The 16,989-nt window shown below is 34.2% G+C and overlaps 4 protein-coding genes and 2 long non-coding RNA genes across 9 annotated transcripts in view; 4 read left to right on the top strand and 2 right to left on the bottom strand.

Moving 5' to 3' along the window:
* Positions 1 to 4,816, bottom strand: part of LOC100183054 — a 5,439-nt gene extending 623 nt beyond the window's left edge. The window contains exons 1-11 of one of the 3 annotated variants that reach the window (XM_009860031.3): positions 4,680 to 4,816; positions 4,370 to 4,621; positions 4,087 to 4,224; positions 3,799 to 3,939; positions 3,443 to 3,647; positions 3,078 to 3,225; positions 2,543 to 2,690; positions 2,194 to 2,349; positions 1,740 to 1,920; positions 1,290 to 1,458; positions 598 to 917 (exon numbers count right to left, since the gene is read on the bottom strand). In XM_009860031.3, coding sequence (XP_009858333.1) covers positions 785 to 917; positions 1,290 to 1,458; positions 1,740 to 1,920; positions 2,194 to 2,349; positions 2,543 to 2,690; positions 3,078 to 3,225; positions 3,443 to 3,647; positions 3,799 to 3,939; positions 4,087 to 4,224; positions 4,370 to 4,621; positions 4,680 to 4,760 — 1,752 coding nt within the window. In that variant the 5' untranslated portion in view covers positions 4,761 to 4,816 and the 3' untranslated portion in view covers positions 598 to 784. Of the gene's footprint in view, positions 1 to 597; positions 918 to 1,289; positions 1,459 to 1,739; positions 1,921 to 2,193; positions 2,350 to 2,542; positions 2,691 to 3,077; positions 3,226 to 3,442; positions 3,648 to 3,798; positions 3,940 to 4,086; positions 4,225 to 4,369; positions 4,622 to 4,679 lie in introns of those variants that run through there. The other 2 variants (XM_026834053.1, XM_018811597.2) reach the window with 2 other exon arrangements.
* On the top strand, positions 737 to 2,822 carry LOC113474163. Its single transcript, XR_003395818.1, has 4 exons — positions 737 to 833; positions 1,396 to 1,561; positions 1,770 to 1,933; positions 2,584 to 2,822. It is a non-coding gene; the product is annotated as an uncharacterized LOC113474163 (long non-coding RNA).
* LOC113474164 lies at positions 3,575 to 4,373 on the top strand. Its single transcript, XR_003395819.1, has 3 exons — positions 3,575 to 3,659; positions 3,817 to 3,965; positions 4,297 to 4,373. It is a non-coding gene; the product is annotated as an uncharacterized LOC113474164 (long non-coding RNA).
* A 250-nt stretch (positions 4,817 to 5,066) lies between the features above and the next one.
* LOC100181485 lies at positions 5,067 to 8,109 on the bottom strand. Its single transcript, XM_002131901.4, has 9 exons — positions 7,995 to 8,109; positions 7,461 to 7,681; positions 6,944 to 7,355; positions 6,695 to 6,824; positions 6,440 to 6,639; positions 6,174 to 6,314; positions 5,792 to 5,977; positions 5,534 to 5,638; positions 5,067 to 5,379 (listed from the first exon to the last, which is right to left on the bottom strand). Exons 6-9 carry the CDS (start codon positions 6,267 to 6,269, stop codon positions 5,215 to 5,217), a joined length of 552 nt encoding a protein of 183 aa, XP_002131937.1. The 5' UTR covers positions 6,270 to 6,314; positions 6,440 to 6,639; positions 6,695 to 6,824; positions 6,944 to 7,355; positions 7,461 to 7,681; positions 7,995 to 8,109; the 3' UTR covers positions 5,067 to 5,214.
* A 178-nt stretch (positions 8,110 to 8,287) lies between these two features.
* On the top strand, positions 8,288 to 12,631 carry LOC100176023. Its single transcript, XM_002131873.5, has 12 exons — positions 8,288 to 8,322; positions 8,758 to 8,847; positions 8,905 to 9,132; positions 9,248 to 9,382; positions 9,553 to 9,693; positions 9,860 to 10,064; positions 10,595 to 10,742; positions 10,867 to 11,014; positions 11,332 to 11,487; positions 11,628 to 11,808; positions 11,942 to 12,104; positions 12,269 to 12,631. The coding sequence occupies exons 2-12, from the start codon at positions 8,782 to 8,784 to the stop codon at positions 12,420 to 12,422; spliced, it is 1,725 nt and encodes a 574-aa protein (XP_002131909.1). The 5' UTR covers positions 8,288 to 8,322; positions 8,758 to 8,781; the 3' UTR covers positions 12,423 to 12,631.
* A 97-nt stretch (positions 12,632 to 12,728) lies between these two features.
* LOC100178339 lies at positions 12,729 to 16,644 on the top strand. Of its 2 annotated transcripts, none has more exons than XR_003395817.1 (11): positions 12,729 to 13,003; positions 13,131 to 13,352; positions 13,458 to 13,598; positions 13,723 to 13,863; positions 14,115 to 14,319; positions 14,668 to 14,815; positions 14,936 to 15,083; positions 15,211 to 15,366; positions 15,486 to 15,550; positions 15,836 to 15,998; positions 16,367 to 16,390. XR_003395817.1 is itself a non-coding variant. In XM_002131878.5 (11 exons), exons 1-11 carry the CDS (start codon positions 12,920 to 12,922, stop codon positions 16,518 to 16,520), a joined length of 1,743 nt encoding a protein of 580 aa, XP_002131914.1. In that variant the 5' UTR covers positions 12,729 to 12,919; the 3' UTR covers positions 16,521 to 16,644. The 2 variants fall into 2 exon arrangements, 1 of the variants encoding a protein (XP_002131914.1); XM_002131878.5 differs by having other exon boundaries at positions 15,486 to 15,666; positions 16,367 to 16,644.
* The last annotated feature ends 345 nt before the right edge of the window (positions 16,645 to 16,989 follow it).

Genomic DNA, 16,989 nt, shown 5'->3' with positions numbered 1-16,989 from the left:
GATGTAAGTAATAATATGGGGCCTTGTACGCAACGTGGATGAATGAATAAATGTAACTTGATTTAACCTCACTTGGGCGGAAAACGACGGTCGTTATAACACGGATTATCGGTTTCATACCCCGTGCGAGCTTATACTAGCTACTTTAAGTGTAACTTTGTCGGTGATTGTTTTTATAAGGGAATTTTTATGTTTATGTATGAATGACAATTAAGACAACTTACTAGTGACCACTGGATTGGAGTAAGTGCTTTATAAAGTGTCTTGCCTAAGAACATATACGCCTACAGTGGTAGCAGCGACGAGCTTTAAAACCAATAGTTCTGGGTTAGAGGCATGCTCCAACCCAGTGATCACTAAAATAGTGTTCAAATAGACATACAATATAAACTCTCCATGGTGGTATAAACACAGAGATATTTCGAGTGTCCGCGTATGTAATTATATGCAGCTCCACACAAAGAAATAATAAAATGCATTGTTAAAAAACTTACCTGTAGCCAGTTATTGTGTGATATTACCCTACGTTCCTAAAATTTAAAATAGTTGTAGGTCTAATGGTCTGTACCTAATTTTGCCTTGAAATGCAACAATCATGTGTAGTCTAAATTGTATACTGATTTTTAGAATGAATTTAGTGTTACAAGCTTCCTACTTCCAAATAGGTAAAATCTTGATTACTTATTAAATGTTTCTTTTGGTTTTGTGAACTTTAAATACAATTTTCAGATTTCTCAAAAAAGTAACTAAAGTGCTTGGAATTGATAAAGATTTGAACCCATGATCAGAATTGAGTAACCACATAACCTTCCTCTATATCCGATGATTCTTTAGTGAGTTTTTGAAACAACTGTTCTATAAAATCATCGGAAAGTTTCGAAATTAATGGATTGTCATGTTTTCCATACATTAGTTGCCTGGAAAAAGTCAGAAATCAATAAATTACTTTTTTTACAAGTATATTAACAAAATACAACAAAAAACTGATTGTTAGGTAAACATGTTTAAACATGTTATATTCAACATGTTTTAAAGATTAATAAATTAAGAAGTGTTTTCAAAAAAAAAAGACAATGTAAGCATTTATATCTTAGCTATTAATTTTACTTACAGCATCTCTATAATTGGATGAATATGGTACACGTAAACATGGTTGAAGTTTGGCCTTTTAATTACTTGATTGATACTTTTATAAATGATTTAAGAGAGTAGAAAAAAGACATTTAACTTCGACAAGTACCAAGACATTATCTTTGACTGCAATAAAAAATCTTATTATGAACAAATACCTCATTAAAATTTGCATTTGAGAACTCAACTGGTCAGACCAGTCACTCATTAACTCATACAATCGCTTTATGTAAGCAAGGCGACGATTTTTTGCAACTTTAACAGCAAATGAAAACCTGCCACCAAGGTATAGTGAGCTTGGAGGATGCGCAGAATGTTCAATGTTATCTGGGGAGAAAATGATAAAAACAAAAATACGGAAATCATTCACTATACCTTGCAAGCTGTACTTCAGGACTGGATGTCAGCAGATACTTATGTTATCTTAAAGGTTGGGAAAAACTGTAAGAAACCTAGTTTGCAATAAATTAATTATTGTTATCTGAATTGATTTACAGTTTCTAAATCTGATCTTAGAAACCCGACTCCTTAATTAACTATTATTTTGGTTATATCGCGCAAATCACATCCACTATAGAGATAGGTATTTTAGAAAAAAAAGAAATTACTTCTGAAGGCAACCAATCGTCCAAACTTAGGAGCAACAGCAGCTATTGTTTCGTAAACTTCACCACCTCGTCCAATATAACCAAGCACACCATCATCTTTCTTCATCACAACCCACGCTGTCTCTCCATATTCATTCGGAGTCAAACCCTCACTGAGGTATAGCAGAAGTGTAAATTCTTCCTGGGAAGAAAAGGTGCAAAAAAGCGGCATTATTTAAAGATCATTATATGTTTAAAAGAATAAAATTTAGTAACTAACGGATATTATGGATTTCACCATTGTGTAATTTGGTGTCATGATGTAGTGTGCCATTGTTTAAAAGTTAAACATTACTTTGTGTATGTAGTAACTCATGCTAATATGTCTTTTTGACCACTTAAATCCAATTTTGTGATGTTCTACTGCCTATATTAAACCTTGAGTGATAAAACACTGAATGATATCTTAAGGTACCTCATTATTTCTTGCATCTGGATGAATCCTTGTATGATCTGCAGCTCGGATATAGTTTAATGCAACATCATAGGGAAACCAATTGCTTGAATTGTCAACATACTTCATGAAACTTTGTAATCTTGGCCACATGCTTGTCCTTAGAAACTTTTCTGGCTAGATAACACATAATAAAATTTAACAAAATACTTTTACAGAAATAAATATCAATAATTAAAGTTGCAGCATTGTTAACAGTATGTTTTTGTGGTCTGTGTAAATTTATACAAATATTTAACATAAAACATCTCACTATACTGTTATATGCTAATATGCAATAGTTATAAACACAGTGGCTCAGAAAACCTACACTTAATGATTTCATCCATTGCACATTATCATGGCTTTCAGATGGTTCTGCATCAAATCCGTTAAGATGAGCATTTGCTTTGCAAAGATGTGACCTCCATTGTATCAACTCATTCAAAGTGAATAAATCATCGAAGATATAAATTGGTCTAAAGAAAACTTTGAATAAACTTTCACTTTTCGATGTGAAATAATGTTAATCAATGAAGTTGCACTGATGATAAATTCACAGCATCAGTGCATAGCATTATAAATAAAATATAGTTTGTTTGAATTTGTTAACACAAGTGATGCATCCCAAATATATGTGGGTAGCTGCAATATAATAACTGTTTTAAAACAATGGAAGAAATAGTATAAGAAGATACATGTAGCATTCATGTCATCAGTACAACCTTTTTTGTAGACTATGTTAGATCAGTAAAATTTTATCCCGGCTCACAATTATTTGCAAATGCAATACTGAAACCATAAAAGTAAAGGTCAGTACATTTATAATAAATTAAAAATCAGATTTAACAAACCCCATTAGTCACCTGTTTTTAGTTCCATCATATAGAGTTCTGGTCAAGTGTTTTCCATAATCGATAACCCTGTTTCTGTCTTCATTCAGGAATTTGAAGTTTCCAAATTCTTGCATCGCAGTAATTTTATTGCTTGCAAATGATGCTGGAGAAGTTACCACTAAATGCAGAAGTAAAGGAAATCAGGCATCTTCAAAAAATACAGTTAACTTAGCAAATAGTTATTAACACTGTATTTTGTTACAAGGTCAATATTTGTTTCGGCAGTTGACCGTTTAGTGTGGTTAAGTTAACATCTAAAGTAAAAATAATAAAAATGTTACTGCTAGTTTGTGAGTGGAAAATAAATCAAAAGAATCCAGCTATTATTATATTACCCTCATCACTGTTAAGATCAGTTGTCATGACAACATGCAACAGCATCAGATGCTGGAAAAAGTTAACGCTCGGTGCTCGGAACAAAACTGTGTGACATGCTGGCCACAAGGTGGCTCGAAAACCATGAGGATGAACAGTTTCAGTGACTTCAAGTTGAGAATTATTGCTCATGTTTGGATTTCTACTCATGGCGTAGAAAGAAAGCTGAAAAATCAGGTCATTAACATTTATTGATGCCAAGCTTGTCTTAGGCTATGATAAGTTACATGGGTATACATACTATAGCAGATATTTTTTTCATATAATAAGATTTAAATCCCCTCCTCACTCTTTATTTTGAAAATATATATCTTACTTGTCCATAACTATTTAGTTTAAATGTGTCAGTGACAAAGAATGAGAGAATGTACTTGTTGGCTCCACAAAAGGGACTTGTCATTGGCTTCATTGGGTCTAAACATCTGATGAAATCTATTTCGGAATATTGCAAGTTGACCTGTTAGAAGAGCATCAACTTAAGAGGTATATACAAAAACATTAAACAAAAAATGTAATTAAGTTGTAATACACTGCTATGAAACTTGCTAAGAATGTAGCAATCTAGCTCTGTACATTGCTGTGTTAAGTAAGCATGGTTTCGCACCTTTTTTCCCAGTATTTCTTCTACAAATGGCTGTAACCTTTTCCACACTTTGCTTTCACGAAAAGTTGTCAAATTCATTTCTCTGATCCAAGGAGCACTTTGTGCATTCCAACTCTGGTTGTTCAGTTTAGAAAAGTTCTAAAAATAAACTTATGTTCTTTTTTAAATTAATAAAACTAAAAATGTTATAATATGACCACTGCTTTACAGGTAGAAAGAAAAAAGTACGGGTATTAATAAATATAAACTATCTATACATCATAAAAAATGTCTTTGCAATTACTTGATGTGCAAATGTGAAGTCTGTGTCACCACTTCGAACATGTTCCTTAAACTGCATGAAATCTTTAAATGCAACTGCATTATCAATCACCCAAGCTTTATTACCATCACCAATGTTCAATACTTTTGATATTTGCATTGGAGCTTGCTTGATTGGTTCAAAATCAAACTGGTTTGGATCATAAGCTGTTCTGACATCTTCTGCATTCTTTACTTGTATAATTGGTCGTTGCAGCAGTTTGGCAAATTTATTCTATTAACAAAATATCAGTGAAGTATTAAATAGGTACTTAGTTAACAACATCTGCTACCTGTTGATTGCTGATGACTGAAGTTAAGCATAAAAATATCACAATTCCTGCAGATAATCTTTGATTTAATAAATAACTCATTACTCTGTAATGTTTCACAATTCCAAAACATCAAGCAAATTCTGCAAAAAATAAAAGTATGTAAGTAACAAAATAACATATTAGCAAAGACAGTAGACTCCATATGAATGGTGTTATGTTGCTTTGAAAGCTTGCAGTGACTACAATGACTTCCTGAGAAATTTGACCCAGCCGATATCCTCCTATAATCCATACAGCAATCGGGAATTGAATACTCAACATCAATGGTGTGTAGCACAGTGAGGGACATCCAGAACAAACAGGCAGAAGTGAATAAACCTTTTAGCTGGTGTACAATAACCAATATTAAAGCAAATTCTGAAAAACTTTTATTTTCACATTAGAACTGTTCGCAGTGAAATTGCTTTGAAAATCAACTGTTATAATACACAATGACAAGCAATACACTGTGGTAAAATTACGTTAAAAACAAATATTCATGATTGTAGTTCAATTAGTCTGTGCTTGACTGTACATTCCGCATTAACGATTTAATTGCGCGTGCACGTAGTTGTAGTTCAAGTATCTCAAGTTGCGAAAGTTGTTTTTCTTCCTGCACCACCTCTTCCTGGGCATTCTGTTGTGGAAGACCTTCCTCCAGCAATGCATCAACCATGTCCTGAGGATAAAAAGAGTACATAAGTTAGGAAACAAAAATCATTTATACTACAATGCTATACCAAGGTAATGACTGCATTTTAGAATTCACATTTCAGTATTTTCTAAGATCTTAAATTCACAAAAATGTTATACTTTGCCTCATGGATAGTTACCTGATACTCTGTTTCTTCCTCTTCAATTTCAACAATATCCTCCACAGTTTCAAGTTCATCTTCTGCTGGAGGGATTGGAGCAGAACTTGATGCAGTAACAATTTTCTAAAAAAAATGTCGCTATGATAATACTCCAACATTTTAAGTTTAACATGTGTACCAACCACCAACAACAGCACATGCAAGGGACCTGGGATTTATACTAGTACCAAAATTGGAGCATTACCATCCAAAATAAATGAAATATTGTCAACCCACCTCAAATTTCACTTCTTCATCAACAGTGGTTGATTCTTCAGAGCTTGAAGAATCCTCCCTTATCGCATGCGAGCGAGCAGAAGTTGAAACAAGAAGATCGGGAGGAGATTGACCTCGTTTTGATCCATCAGCAAGCAATGAGAGAACTTCACATCCAGAAGATGTTGTGGAATCAATAAAGTTTGTCTGAAACATTACAATTTAGTTTCCAACTGCTATTAGGAAAGTTTTGGATCCTAAGTTTGTCAGCTGAGTAAATGACAAATGTCATCTTTTACTTTAAAGAAACTTTGTGGTTGTATTTTCTACAAGCTTTTGTATTTTGAGATATTATAACATACATGGTAGAAAAATTATGGTGAGGAAATTTAATAACTGTCACCTGCACAATGGATTCTTTTGATTTAGTTTCAAGTTTTGGTTGAGCTTCTGCCTCCCTTTCATCTTCACTGGATTCTGTACCAGATGAGGAATGCATCTAATCTCCTGATAATACACACAGGATGCGTTTTGTGGACATAACCTGAAGACATGCATGAATTAATGCTATATATTTTTGCCAAGCTTTTTACAAAGTAACAAAATGCACAACCTACTAAATATACTGCTATACCATAACTACAATTATTGTACAAGTTGTTTTCTTACCTCAAGATTATTGTAGCAAAGCTTTTGTAACTCGTTAATGGGAATATCCTTTAATATATCCGGCAACATTGCTGTGAACTTCGGAACATTGACTATTTTAAAAACCTGAGCCATTAATGCTTTTCTGTCTTTTACATGGTAAGCAAGAGGGTGAAGAACATTTTGCAAATCTAGACCATTATCTTCAATATCAGAGTCACCTGAAGGAAGACTTAATAATCTAATGTTGACAGGAAAACAAACTCTCATATATACCAGTTAGTGGTTCTTCTTCATCTTCACTTTTCTCTTTCTTCTTTTTCTCTTTGCTCCGTTTTTTCTTGCTTTTATCTCTCTCTTTTTCACTTGTTGGTCGTTTCTTGGATTTGCTCGATTGTTCCGATTTCTAGAAATGTATTTTAATAATGAAAGAATTCCTAGGAAATTAAGGCCTGAGTATTATTTGTATTAGATATGGTTAAAAATTCTAACAAAAAAAAACACTAATAAACTTTGAAAGTCAACCTTTTTATGTTTTGAAGATGGAGGAGAAGATTTTTTTCGCTTCCTACTTCTCTCAGATCGATCAGAATCCTTTCTCTCTTTTTTTCTTGATTTCTCTCCAATATTTTGTTTCATTGCCAATGAAAATTGTTCAAGTCTTTCAGGAGCAACAGACAACATTGCCTGTCTATAAGCTGACATTGTTTGTAACAGTGATTTTAAACCAACTCTCCTCGCTCGTTTTTTAAGTAAAAATTGCCTTTGTCAAGTTGGTGTTGCTTCTCTTCTTGATCCGTGAGAGTTTTGTACTTTTCAAACTCTGCCCGAATAACTCCTTTGTAATGATTTTTGTCAGTGTATTTAAGTGTATGAGATCGCTGCAGTAATGTTCTATAAAGTTGCAATACTGCTGTGCGGGACCACTGCACCATATCTGTGAAAAAAAACAGAAAATGAGTTGTAAATACAAAAAGTATCAATATATATTCAATAAATTCACTATCTTTTAACATACATTATAATTAATATAAAAACTAACCAATTAGAATTACTGTTGCCTAACAAATGAGTAATCCCACCGAGTTGAGCTGTTACCAACTCTGTTTGCTTGATGCTCTTTGTAATAGCTTCTTGCTGGTAGTTCAGATGTGTAACCAGAGCAGATAATTTGTGAAAGGTTTGTACACTGCTGTTTATATTGGTTTCAGAGGTCACAAGGTTCTGTTGTGCTTTACCCAAGATAACTGCACTGTTGCTGCCCTGAGATAAGCAAAAAGTTGTATCAGCACATGCACCAAAATTAAGCACAGGAACCAGGATGCTTTGGTCTTCTTTTAACAGGTGACAAGTGAAGTTTTGGTCTTGTGTTCATTGGATCTTTTCAAAGTTATCATGCGACCAAACGCCCAACTTATTACAAATAAAGAATATACAGCAAAACAAAGACTAAATATTTTACTGGTCACCAGCTAAAGAACTATTACAGGGTGCTCAAAACAATCCGTACATTATAAACAGTGAACACTAATTGTGCAAATCAACTACTATACTGTGGTAAGTTGAAGTGACATACCTTTAATATTTGGTTGACAACGGTGGTAATATCTGACACGTTGACCTGAGAACTGTTCGCAAGTTGCAGTTTCGCAGTATTTGGCGGAAGGTTTGAATTCATTACACAAGCACGAACAAGTTTTACCTCTAAGCGTCGTAAAACAGCACTTCACGCGACACTGGTTCGGGTATAAACAAATATTTCATAGAAATACTACTGTAGCTGTGTAATTCGACTTCTACCCCAGGTAAAAAGCTCTTATTTAACAGAAGATTTGACAAACTATTGATTTGAAAAATTTGTTCCATTTGTTGATTTTACAATCACGCATGCTGCACACTTGGATGTGAGTTGAATCGTTTAATTCTGCTGGTAGCTTAAAGTACGAACCAGCCACGGTCTGTGATGTTAATCAAATAGGATAGGAGTTACATTTAGTTGTGTACCAACTCGATATTTTGGCATTCATGACAAAAAATTACATTTTAAATGGAAATTGACGATTATTTGGTTGTGCGATTCGTCTCACCATAGCACTCTCTTGGTTCCACCATAATGGTTTATGGATGAATTTCCGTTTTATGCTTTGCGTAAATAACGTCTACGTGACTTGCGATGCGTAGACCAGAGATTCAAGGAAACTCACAAACTGTGGTGTGGATGCGTGATTAGGAAACTGCGAGAAGCAGATTAAGGAAGCTGTGCGGTTTTGCAGTGTAAAGTTAAAATATAGGCAAGAAAGTGTTTAACGAAAAGAAATACATATCTATACTTCTTTCAGACGGGGGTCGCAGTAAGTTTTAATATGAACATACTTGTGCAGTCGGCAGTTGTGTTCGTCGTTTTCATAGAAGTTGTAAAATGCGGACGGGTATGTAGATTACAGTTTAGCATTTATGGAACGATTATAACGATTGAACTATTGCAGTACGTCACTTTAAAAGACCAGGCAGATCCAAGAGATGCCGACAGCGACGAAGAACGGCATGTATTTAAACCCACAGATGAACAACCGGCGATGGAAATCACCCGAGTGTTGGATATCGGAGACAACCACAAAGCGTGGGTTATTGACAACGCAATAAGATATGAGGACTATGCCCTATTACCTGAGCTGGTCAAATCTCACGACTCGGATTTTGTATTTGCACATCAGGTAAACAAATCCTGAGTTACACATTCGATTTTTGCATGAACATTTTAGATATACCTTATTTTACTGAGCTTTTGATTAAAAATGTATACATTCAATTATTTATAAACTTTTACAGAACTATTCAAAAGAAAATAAAGACTGGAATTTTGGAAGTGCCCCTTGGGTTTCTGAATTTTCAAAAGATGTAATGGAAAAAACTGTGGTTTGGAACAACATTAAACCCATGGTGGAACAATCACTTGAAAAAAAGGTGATTTTTGTTTATAAACTAACATAACAATCAAACAGTTTTAATTTTCATGATTTTGGTTTAAGCTATGGATCATAAGATTAATAACCAATATGCAGATAAGACTCTAACCTATATATTGTACACAATAAAGGCTACAAATGTTGTAAAGTTAATTTTTAACGCTTTAGGTGAAAATCAGTTATGTTGAGGTTAACTTACTGAGAGCATTGGATGCAATACCTCCACAGCAGAGTAAATTTTGTGGGAAGAATCGCTTTGTCCTTACATTTTTCCTGACAGACATTTTCAAACTGAACAGCTATGGACAAGTAAGCATGTTACATTTTAGAGTAATAACTGTATCAGTATGTTGTGTGTAGACGTTGTTGTTGTTTTCAAAGTAAATATATTCTTTGTGATATGGGTCCTATAGGGGTCCCACATTGAGACAACTAGACAAGTTGGTATGATAATTGAATTTGCCTGATTTTTTAGCTTTCCTTCTACGCCATGAGTAGGAATCCAAACATGAGCAATGAATCTCGACTTGAAGTCACTGAAACTGTTCATCCTCATGGTTTTCGAGCCACCTTGTGGCCAGCATGTCACACAGTTTTGTTCCGAGCACCGAGCGTTAACTTTTTCCAACATTTGATGCTGTTGCATGTTGTCATGACAACTGATATGGAAAGTAATGAAGGTATGCTATATTATTTACAATGTATAAATATTTTGCCAGCAGAAATTGTTTGTGTTATTGTAGAAGTTGTAAAACAAATAGTTTGATCCTTGGTTGTTATTTCATAATTTTGTAGCAAAAAAAACTAAAACATGGTACAGCTTCTGTTAGGAAGCAAATCGTGATAGAGCATGGTTTGGTTTTCCATTCAAGCCATCCAGGAAATGGCAGGAAATTCACAATAGGCAACAGCTGCTGACCCTCCTACATTACTTACTGTGGTGTGGTATCAGCCTTTAGTTAATATTAATTAGTAAAAAAAAAAAACATTTTTAAACTGTTTTACTTATTTATTCCTTATAACACCGAAGTATACAAAGTATATTTCTGTAATGAACATTTAAGTGGTAAATTTAACCTCTGAGACAAATTTTTATCAGCCTATTATTATATTTGTTAACTGTAAGTCGAATGCTTACTGGTTATAAAGTGCATCAAAAATGAATGTTTAAAAGTTAAACATAAAAATTTAATCTAATTTGTTAAAACAGAAATTATTACACCTGCATCAATTGCAATGCCAAGATCTGAGTTTCTCGAGCAGTTTGGAAGTTTCAAATTCACAAACGAAGATGCTGGACGTAAAATAAATTACGAGCAATGTTTGCATAGGTCTTTTTATGACGGAATGGAGACTAGGTAAGTTTCGGCTTTATTGCCTATTTAAAGTATTTTTCTAAGTTAACTCTTAACTGTTTGTTGATTGAATCCTTTTATTATCCGTTAAATATTAAAACGGTTTTTAACTGTATTTACCCTGCAGACCCATTCATATATTTGATGATTTGTTTACTGTTGATGAGCTAAAAGCTTGGAGATCTCATATTTGGAAATACAATGCCGTGGTAAATGGTTTTGATTCTGAGCCTTCAGAAGGTCATGACAATGTGCAGTGGATGGCTGCAATGGATGTAAGTTGTTTATCAAACCTATTTATAAATTGCAATTTACAATAAAGAGTAGTAATGAAAACATTATACTTAAACATAAATGGATAGCACTAATAATTTTCTTGTGGGGCACAATACCTGTTATGGGTGTTATATGTCATACACCTGTATGTGTGATATCGACCCCTTGGCACTGCCTGTTAGGTGTCTTGCCCAAGAACACAGTGGTAAAAAACATCAAGCATTAAACCTGATATCCTACAGTTACAGCTCTAAAAGCACTTAACCATGGCGATGTACAGACACGAATATGTTACTTATGAGAAACTTATTTTTAGGTGGATAGATTTATTTCAACTGGTATGTGGCCACGTTTGCAAGGGGTTTTAAAATTTATCTCCAACAAAACGGATTGGTATCCATATGATGTTGCACTTAATTATGTAAGAACTGCTGATCATACTCGTATACATCCGGATGCAGAACTTCACCAAGTAAGTAGTTTGTGTTGCCAATAGATCCAACAATGATGTTCTTGGTAATGTATGCATTGGAGCTGTACAAACTTATGTAGATCCATATTGCAGTGTCATTAAGATGTCTGTGTATTGGTAAGTACTGGAAACTTTTATAGGATGAGTTTACGCTTCTGCTATACCTCAGTGAGGGTTTGACTCCGAATGAATATGGAGAGACAACGTGGGTTGTGATGAAGAAAGATGATGGTGTGCTTGGTTATATTGGACGAGGTGGTGAAGTTTACGAATCAATAGCTGCTGTTGCTCCAAAATTTGGTCGACTTGTTGTGTTTAAAAGTAAGTGCTAAACATAAACGTATAGGCTATTCAATTTAACTAGTCCAATTTACCAGCACTTTGATAATAATTTCATAAATTTTACAGAATTTATTAATACTTAAAAGTTAATTATTGCTGTTTCCTATGGCAGATAACATAGAACATGCTGCCCATCCACCAAGTATAAATTTCCTTGGTGGTCGATACTCATTTGCAGTAAAAGTTGGACTTAATAAGAGACTTGCATTCATTAAAAGAGTGTATGAGAGAATGGAGGGAGTTGAGATGAATGAACATATGAAGAGACTCAACACGTAAAACTTATGTTGTTTGATGTGTGACTTTAAAAAGGATAGTTTACTTTTGTTGGTAAATGAAATTGCAAGCTGTAAACCTCTGTATACATGCGTTGCCTTACTTTATATTTACCAAGTGGTTTGTTCATAATTTTGCTTATTTTTTGTTATATTATTGCTAGGCAATTGATGGCGGGGATGCAAGATGATCCAACAGTATCAAAGATAACGACCGACCAGCTGGTGCAATTGTTCCAAAAAGTGACAGCCAAGAGAGATAAACAGGCTGCAGAAGCACATCAACAAGTTTTTGAGAACGCTGTTCGGAGTTTGTAGTTTACATATTATTGATAGTGCAAAGAGTGGTCACAGAAATAATGAAGACCATGTTGTGTTTTAATAAGCGTTTAGTTGTTTATGCCACAAGAGATTATAATGTTGCTGTATTGAGATATCCTTTTTGTAATATTAACAGCTGTCATTGACAAATTTCACTGTCCTAATGAATGTTTTCTGAAATGCCAATAAATTTGTTCGACCATGAATTGTTCATGCTTTGTATTGTATTAAATGAATGAGAAAACTTAGTCAAGCTGATAGTGGCTGCAATGTATTCAGACTATAAAATAGTTGCTTTTAAGTTCAAAAGATTACAGTTGAGCAGCTGGCAGGAAGTACAAGAACCACACTTTAACCAGAATTGCCAACGTGCTTGGAATGCATAGAACCAGTAAAGCTTTATTCCAGTGTTGAGTGACACTTCCTGTCTAAGCTTCATTCCATCCCAGAGCCAAGCAGCTTGCATTTGCTGACAGTTGTGTTGATGAGTATACATGTTGGAAATGGCTCGGAAATTGGATATCTTGATTGTTGTTTTCTGCATGGTGGTTTATTTAAGGCAAGCATATGGAGGACGAGTAAGTAATGAAGTCTTCTAATGTAGAAAAAAAAATTATATGTATATGTATGGTCTGAAGTGTTGCTAGGCTCAGGTGCCTAAATAAATACAATGTTAGTGTATGAAGTATTCATCCATCTTTGCAGTATGTAATGCTTAAAGATGACCAAGACCAGGATGACAAAGATGAAGATATACAAGAGGAAAGGACTTTTTATGCTCATGGATCAATGCAAATGACAAGGGAACTTAATATTGGAGATGGCAAGAAAGCATGGGTTATTGACAATGCTATTTTGCAGGAGGATTTTTATCCTTTTGTAGAAATACTGACGCAAGGTGATAAAGATTACACGTTTGTGCATCAGGTATGAATCTTCCCGCTGTTCTTAGGCTTACTTCAATAATTACTTCTCCACTTTCATAGTACTGATCCATTACACAATCAACACATTATTTTACACCTTGTTTAGAACTATTCAAAAACTGCCAATCCTGCATCTTGGAATTTCGGGTCGGCACCTTGGCTAAAAGAACTTGACATCAGTTTCTTTAATTCAACCAAAACTTGGCACAGAGTCCTACCAATGGTTGAAAAGCTTTTGAAAAAGCCTGTAAGTTTTACAATAACACATAATCGGAAATTTATATTTTTAATAAAAATAGTTCTTAGTGTTTTATTAAACAACACCTTTTCTATTCTTAACATATTACTTAAAAAACGTACATTGTCTTCAGGTTAAGCTTCAGGCGGGTACTATTGAATATCTTCGATCATTAGATGCAGTACCACCTCAACAACATTCGCTGTGTGGCAAAGATAGATATATTCTCACATTCTTTCTGCAAGATTCCTGGAAATTAAACAGCTATGGACAGGTAAGTGCAGGACTGTTCAGGGAAATGAGAAAAAGTTAGTAGACATGGGGTATACAAAGCTCAGTGAGCAGCTGTTCTAAACTTATGTCCAGTCGGTTGTAAGTGGACGCCTTTATCACATAAAACGGTAACTTTATAAGTAGTTTTTTGTGGACTTTGAATGTTTTAACCAAGGTAACTGTATAAAGTATGTTGCTAGATCTCACTTTAAAGAAAAGTTACAATGCTTGTTTGTTTGCATGATTTTTCAGCTTTCCTTCTACGCCATGAGTAGGAATCCAAACATGAGCAATGAATCTCGACTTGAAGTCACTGAAACTGTTCATCCTCATGGTTTTCGAGCCACCTTGTGGCCAGCGTGTCACACAGTTTTGTTCCGAGCACCGAGCGTTAACTTTTTCCAACATATGATGCAGCTGCATGTTGTTATGACAACTGATCTCGAAAACAATGATGGTAAACCATATCTTTATTTGTTTATTTTCCAGCAATTAAAATTCTTTTAATCTGATACCTCATACCAACAAGATAAAACAACTTGTTTTAAAAAAGTGTAACAGATACTTTACTTGGAATTCCTAGAACAGTAAAGATAAATCACATGGAGATTTTAACTACACGAATTGTCTAAGCTTGTGATTCACTGAATGGTAACCATAATTTATTCAATTAAATATGAAGTGTTGGCTTATATTGAAAGGAAGGAAATAATAAAGGATATAATCCATACAGAAGTTTAGAATTTACCATGCTGCACTTTTTCATCTAATTACAAATAAAATTCTTCGGGGTAATACTTTCCAGAGATTTCTACTCCAGCATCTGGGGCAAGAACAATGGGAAAAGTAAAAGAAGACTTTGGTTCATTCCGATTTAGTAATAAAGACAATGAGCGTGTGATTGATTATGACAAATGTCACAAGAAGAGTTACTACGACAAAAGTAAAAACAGGTAGAATCATTTGAATTCACTAGTGGTTTTAAACCTGTACTAGTGCATTAAGTATATTATACTACTTTATTCTGTGATTTGAATATACTACAATCACTTGCTTGTATTTTAATTTTAAAGGCCAATACATGTGTATGATGGATTGTTCACCACTGAGGAATTGCATGAATGGAAAGCTCATATCATCGCATGTAATGCTAAGTTAAACCCGTTTGATCCAGCACCTGAAGAAGGGCATGATAATATTCAATGGATGGAACCATTAAATGTGAGTTGACAGAAATACAGACTTCGTAATTTCCAATATTTCAGGAGGCTTTTGTAGTGTCAAAAATTATCTACCAATTTAATACTCAAAAATAACAATAAAATGCGTAAATTATTCCATAATTCAGGTGGACAATTTTCAAGAAACTGACATGTGGAAGCGAATGTTAGGCTTTTTAGAACATGTTACAAATGAGACGGAATGGTTTCCCTATGATGTAGCACTGAATTATGTTCGCAGTGGTGACCATTCAAGAATTCATCCAGATTCAGAAAGACATCAGGTACAAATTATGTAACACTGCCAGCAATGTAGCATTAGATATAATATAACGAAGCTTGGAAATTTGAATAAATTATATTATTGCCTCTAATCAATCCAAAAAAAAACATCTTTATTTAGGAAGAGCTGACCCTGCTGCTATATCTAACTGAAGATTTCAATCCAAATGATTACGCTGAAACAACGTGGGTTGATATTAAGAAAGATGATGGTGTGCTTGGTTATATTGGACCTGGTGGTGAAGTTTACGAAACAATTGCTGCTGTTGCTCCAAAGTTTGGTCGTGTGGCTTTATTTAGGGGTATTTAAACTTGTTCTTGTGAACCTAGATCAAGTATATAGAGTAAGAACTAAATGGCATATTAAATGCAAGCACAGAAATGCAGCATTAACTGTGTTTTTACAAAAGGGGAAAAGATAGGCATTTTAAATTTAGTTTATTCATGATTTTTTGTTTTTGACTTTCTTAGGCAACATTGACCATGCTGCTCATCCACCAAGTACTTTGTACTTTGGTTGCAGATATGCAAATGTTATTAAAATGACAAAGAACAGACGACTAGCTTTCATTAAACGAGTATACGAAAAAATGGAGGGAGCAGATTTGACTCCACAAATGCAAAAATTGAGCATGTAAGTTTTTGTTTAACCGCATGCAAGCTTCACATAATTCTAATCATTATGTATCAACGTGGTGGCAAAAGTGCCTGTAACCCAGAGACTTTAAGGTTCGTTGCTGCTATCATTGTAGGCGAATGTGTCTCTGGGTAGCGATTTAACAGCAATTGCTCCAACCTCCAACCCTGTGGTTCCGTATAGGTTGTCTACATTGTATACTCCAGTTGTATGAAACATAAGACCTGTGTTATAACTACTGTCAGTGCCCCACCACACCAGGATCACATTACATGTAAAAAAATACTATGTCCATAATTTGGTCTATTAAATTGGGAGGAATTAAAATCTGATTTGACTAAAAACAAACTTTTTAAAATTTATAGGCAGTTACGACTAGGAATGCATGATGATCCATTAAAATCAAAAATGACTCTTGGAAACCTTGAGAAACTTTTCAGTAAATATTCCTTGGAAGTAAGCAATAAAGAAAAATCTTATTTTACTGAATTGTTGCAACAATCACACCAGATGATGTGAAAAACGGTTTCATGTGGATATATAGATTGTTAAAGGAATTGTGCAATAGTTTTGAACAGTGCATTATGTGTTGCAGAACAACAATAAAAATCATAAAATACATAAAAGTACTTTTAAAAGTAAACTCAGAACTTAGTGCCACATACTGCAGCAACTTCTCCAAACCACAGGTTGTCTACTTATAGTCATAAACAGGAGTCGTCCAACTATCAACTATACTGTTTTAGACTCAACCAGAGCCATAGAAATACCGAATAATCTAACCCATTGTTACGTGTAAGACAAATTGAACGTAAATTTGTGCCTAAAATAACACAGTAGGTATGGGAAAAATACATATTTTTCGGTAATTCAAAGAAATACCTGGACATAAAAATAGATTTAAAGGAAGTCTGAAAAATGTGCGTTATTTGTTTTCTGTATCGAAAAAGTCAAAAACGAGATTTAGAAGTGGTAATTTGTGTTATTT

Source organism: Ciona intestinalis, chromosome 4 (genome assembly GCF_000224145.3).
Source record: "Ciona intestinalis chromosome 4, KH, whole genome shotgun sequence".
In the NCBI taxonomy this organism is placed as follows: Eukaryota; Metazoa; Chordata; class Ascidiacea; order Phlebobranchia; family Cionidae; genus Ciona; species Ciona intestinalis.
The sequence above is the reverse complement of the archived record's forward strand: the minus strand, read 5'-3'. Positions and strand labels throughout refer to the sequence as shown.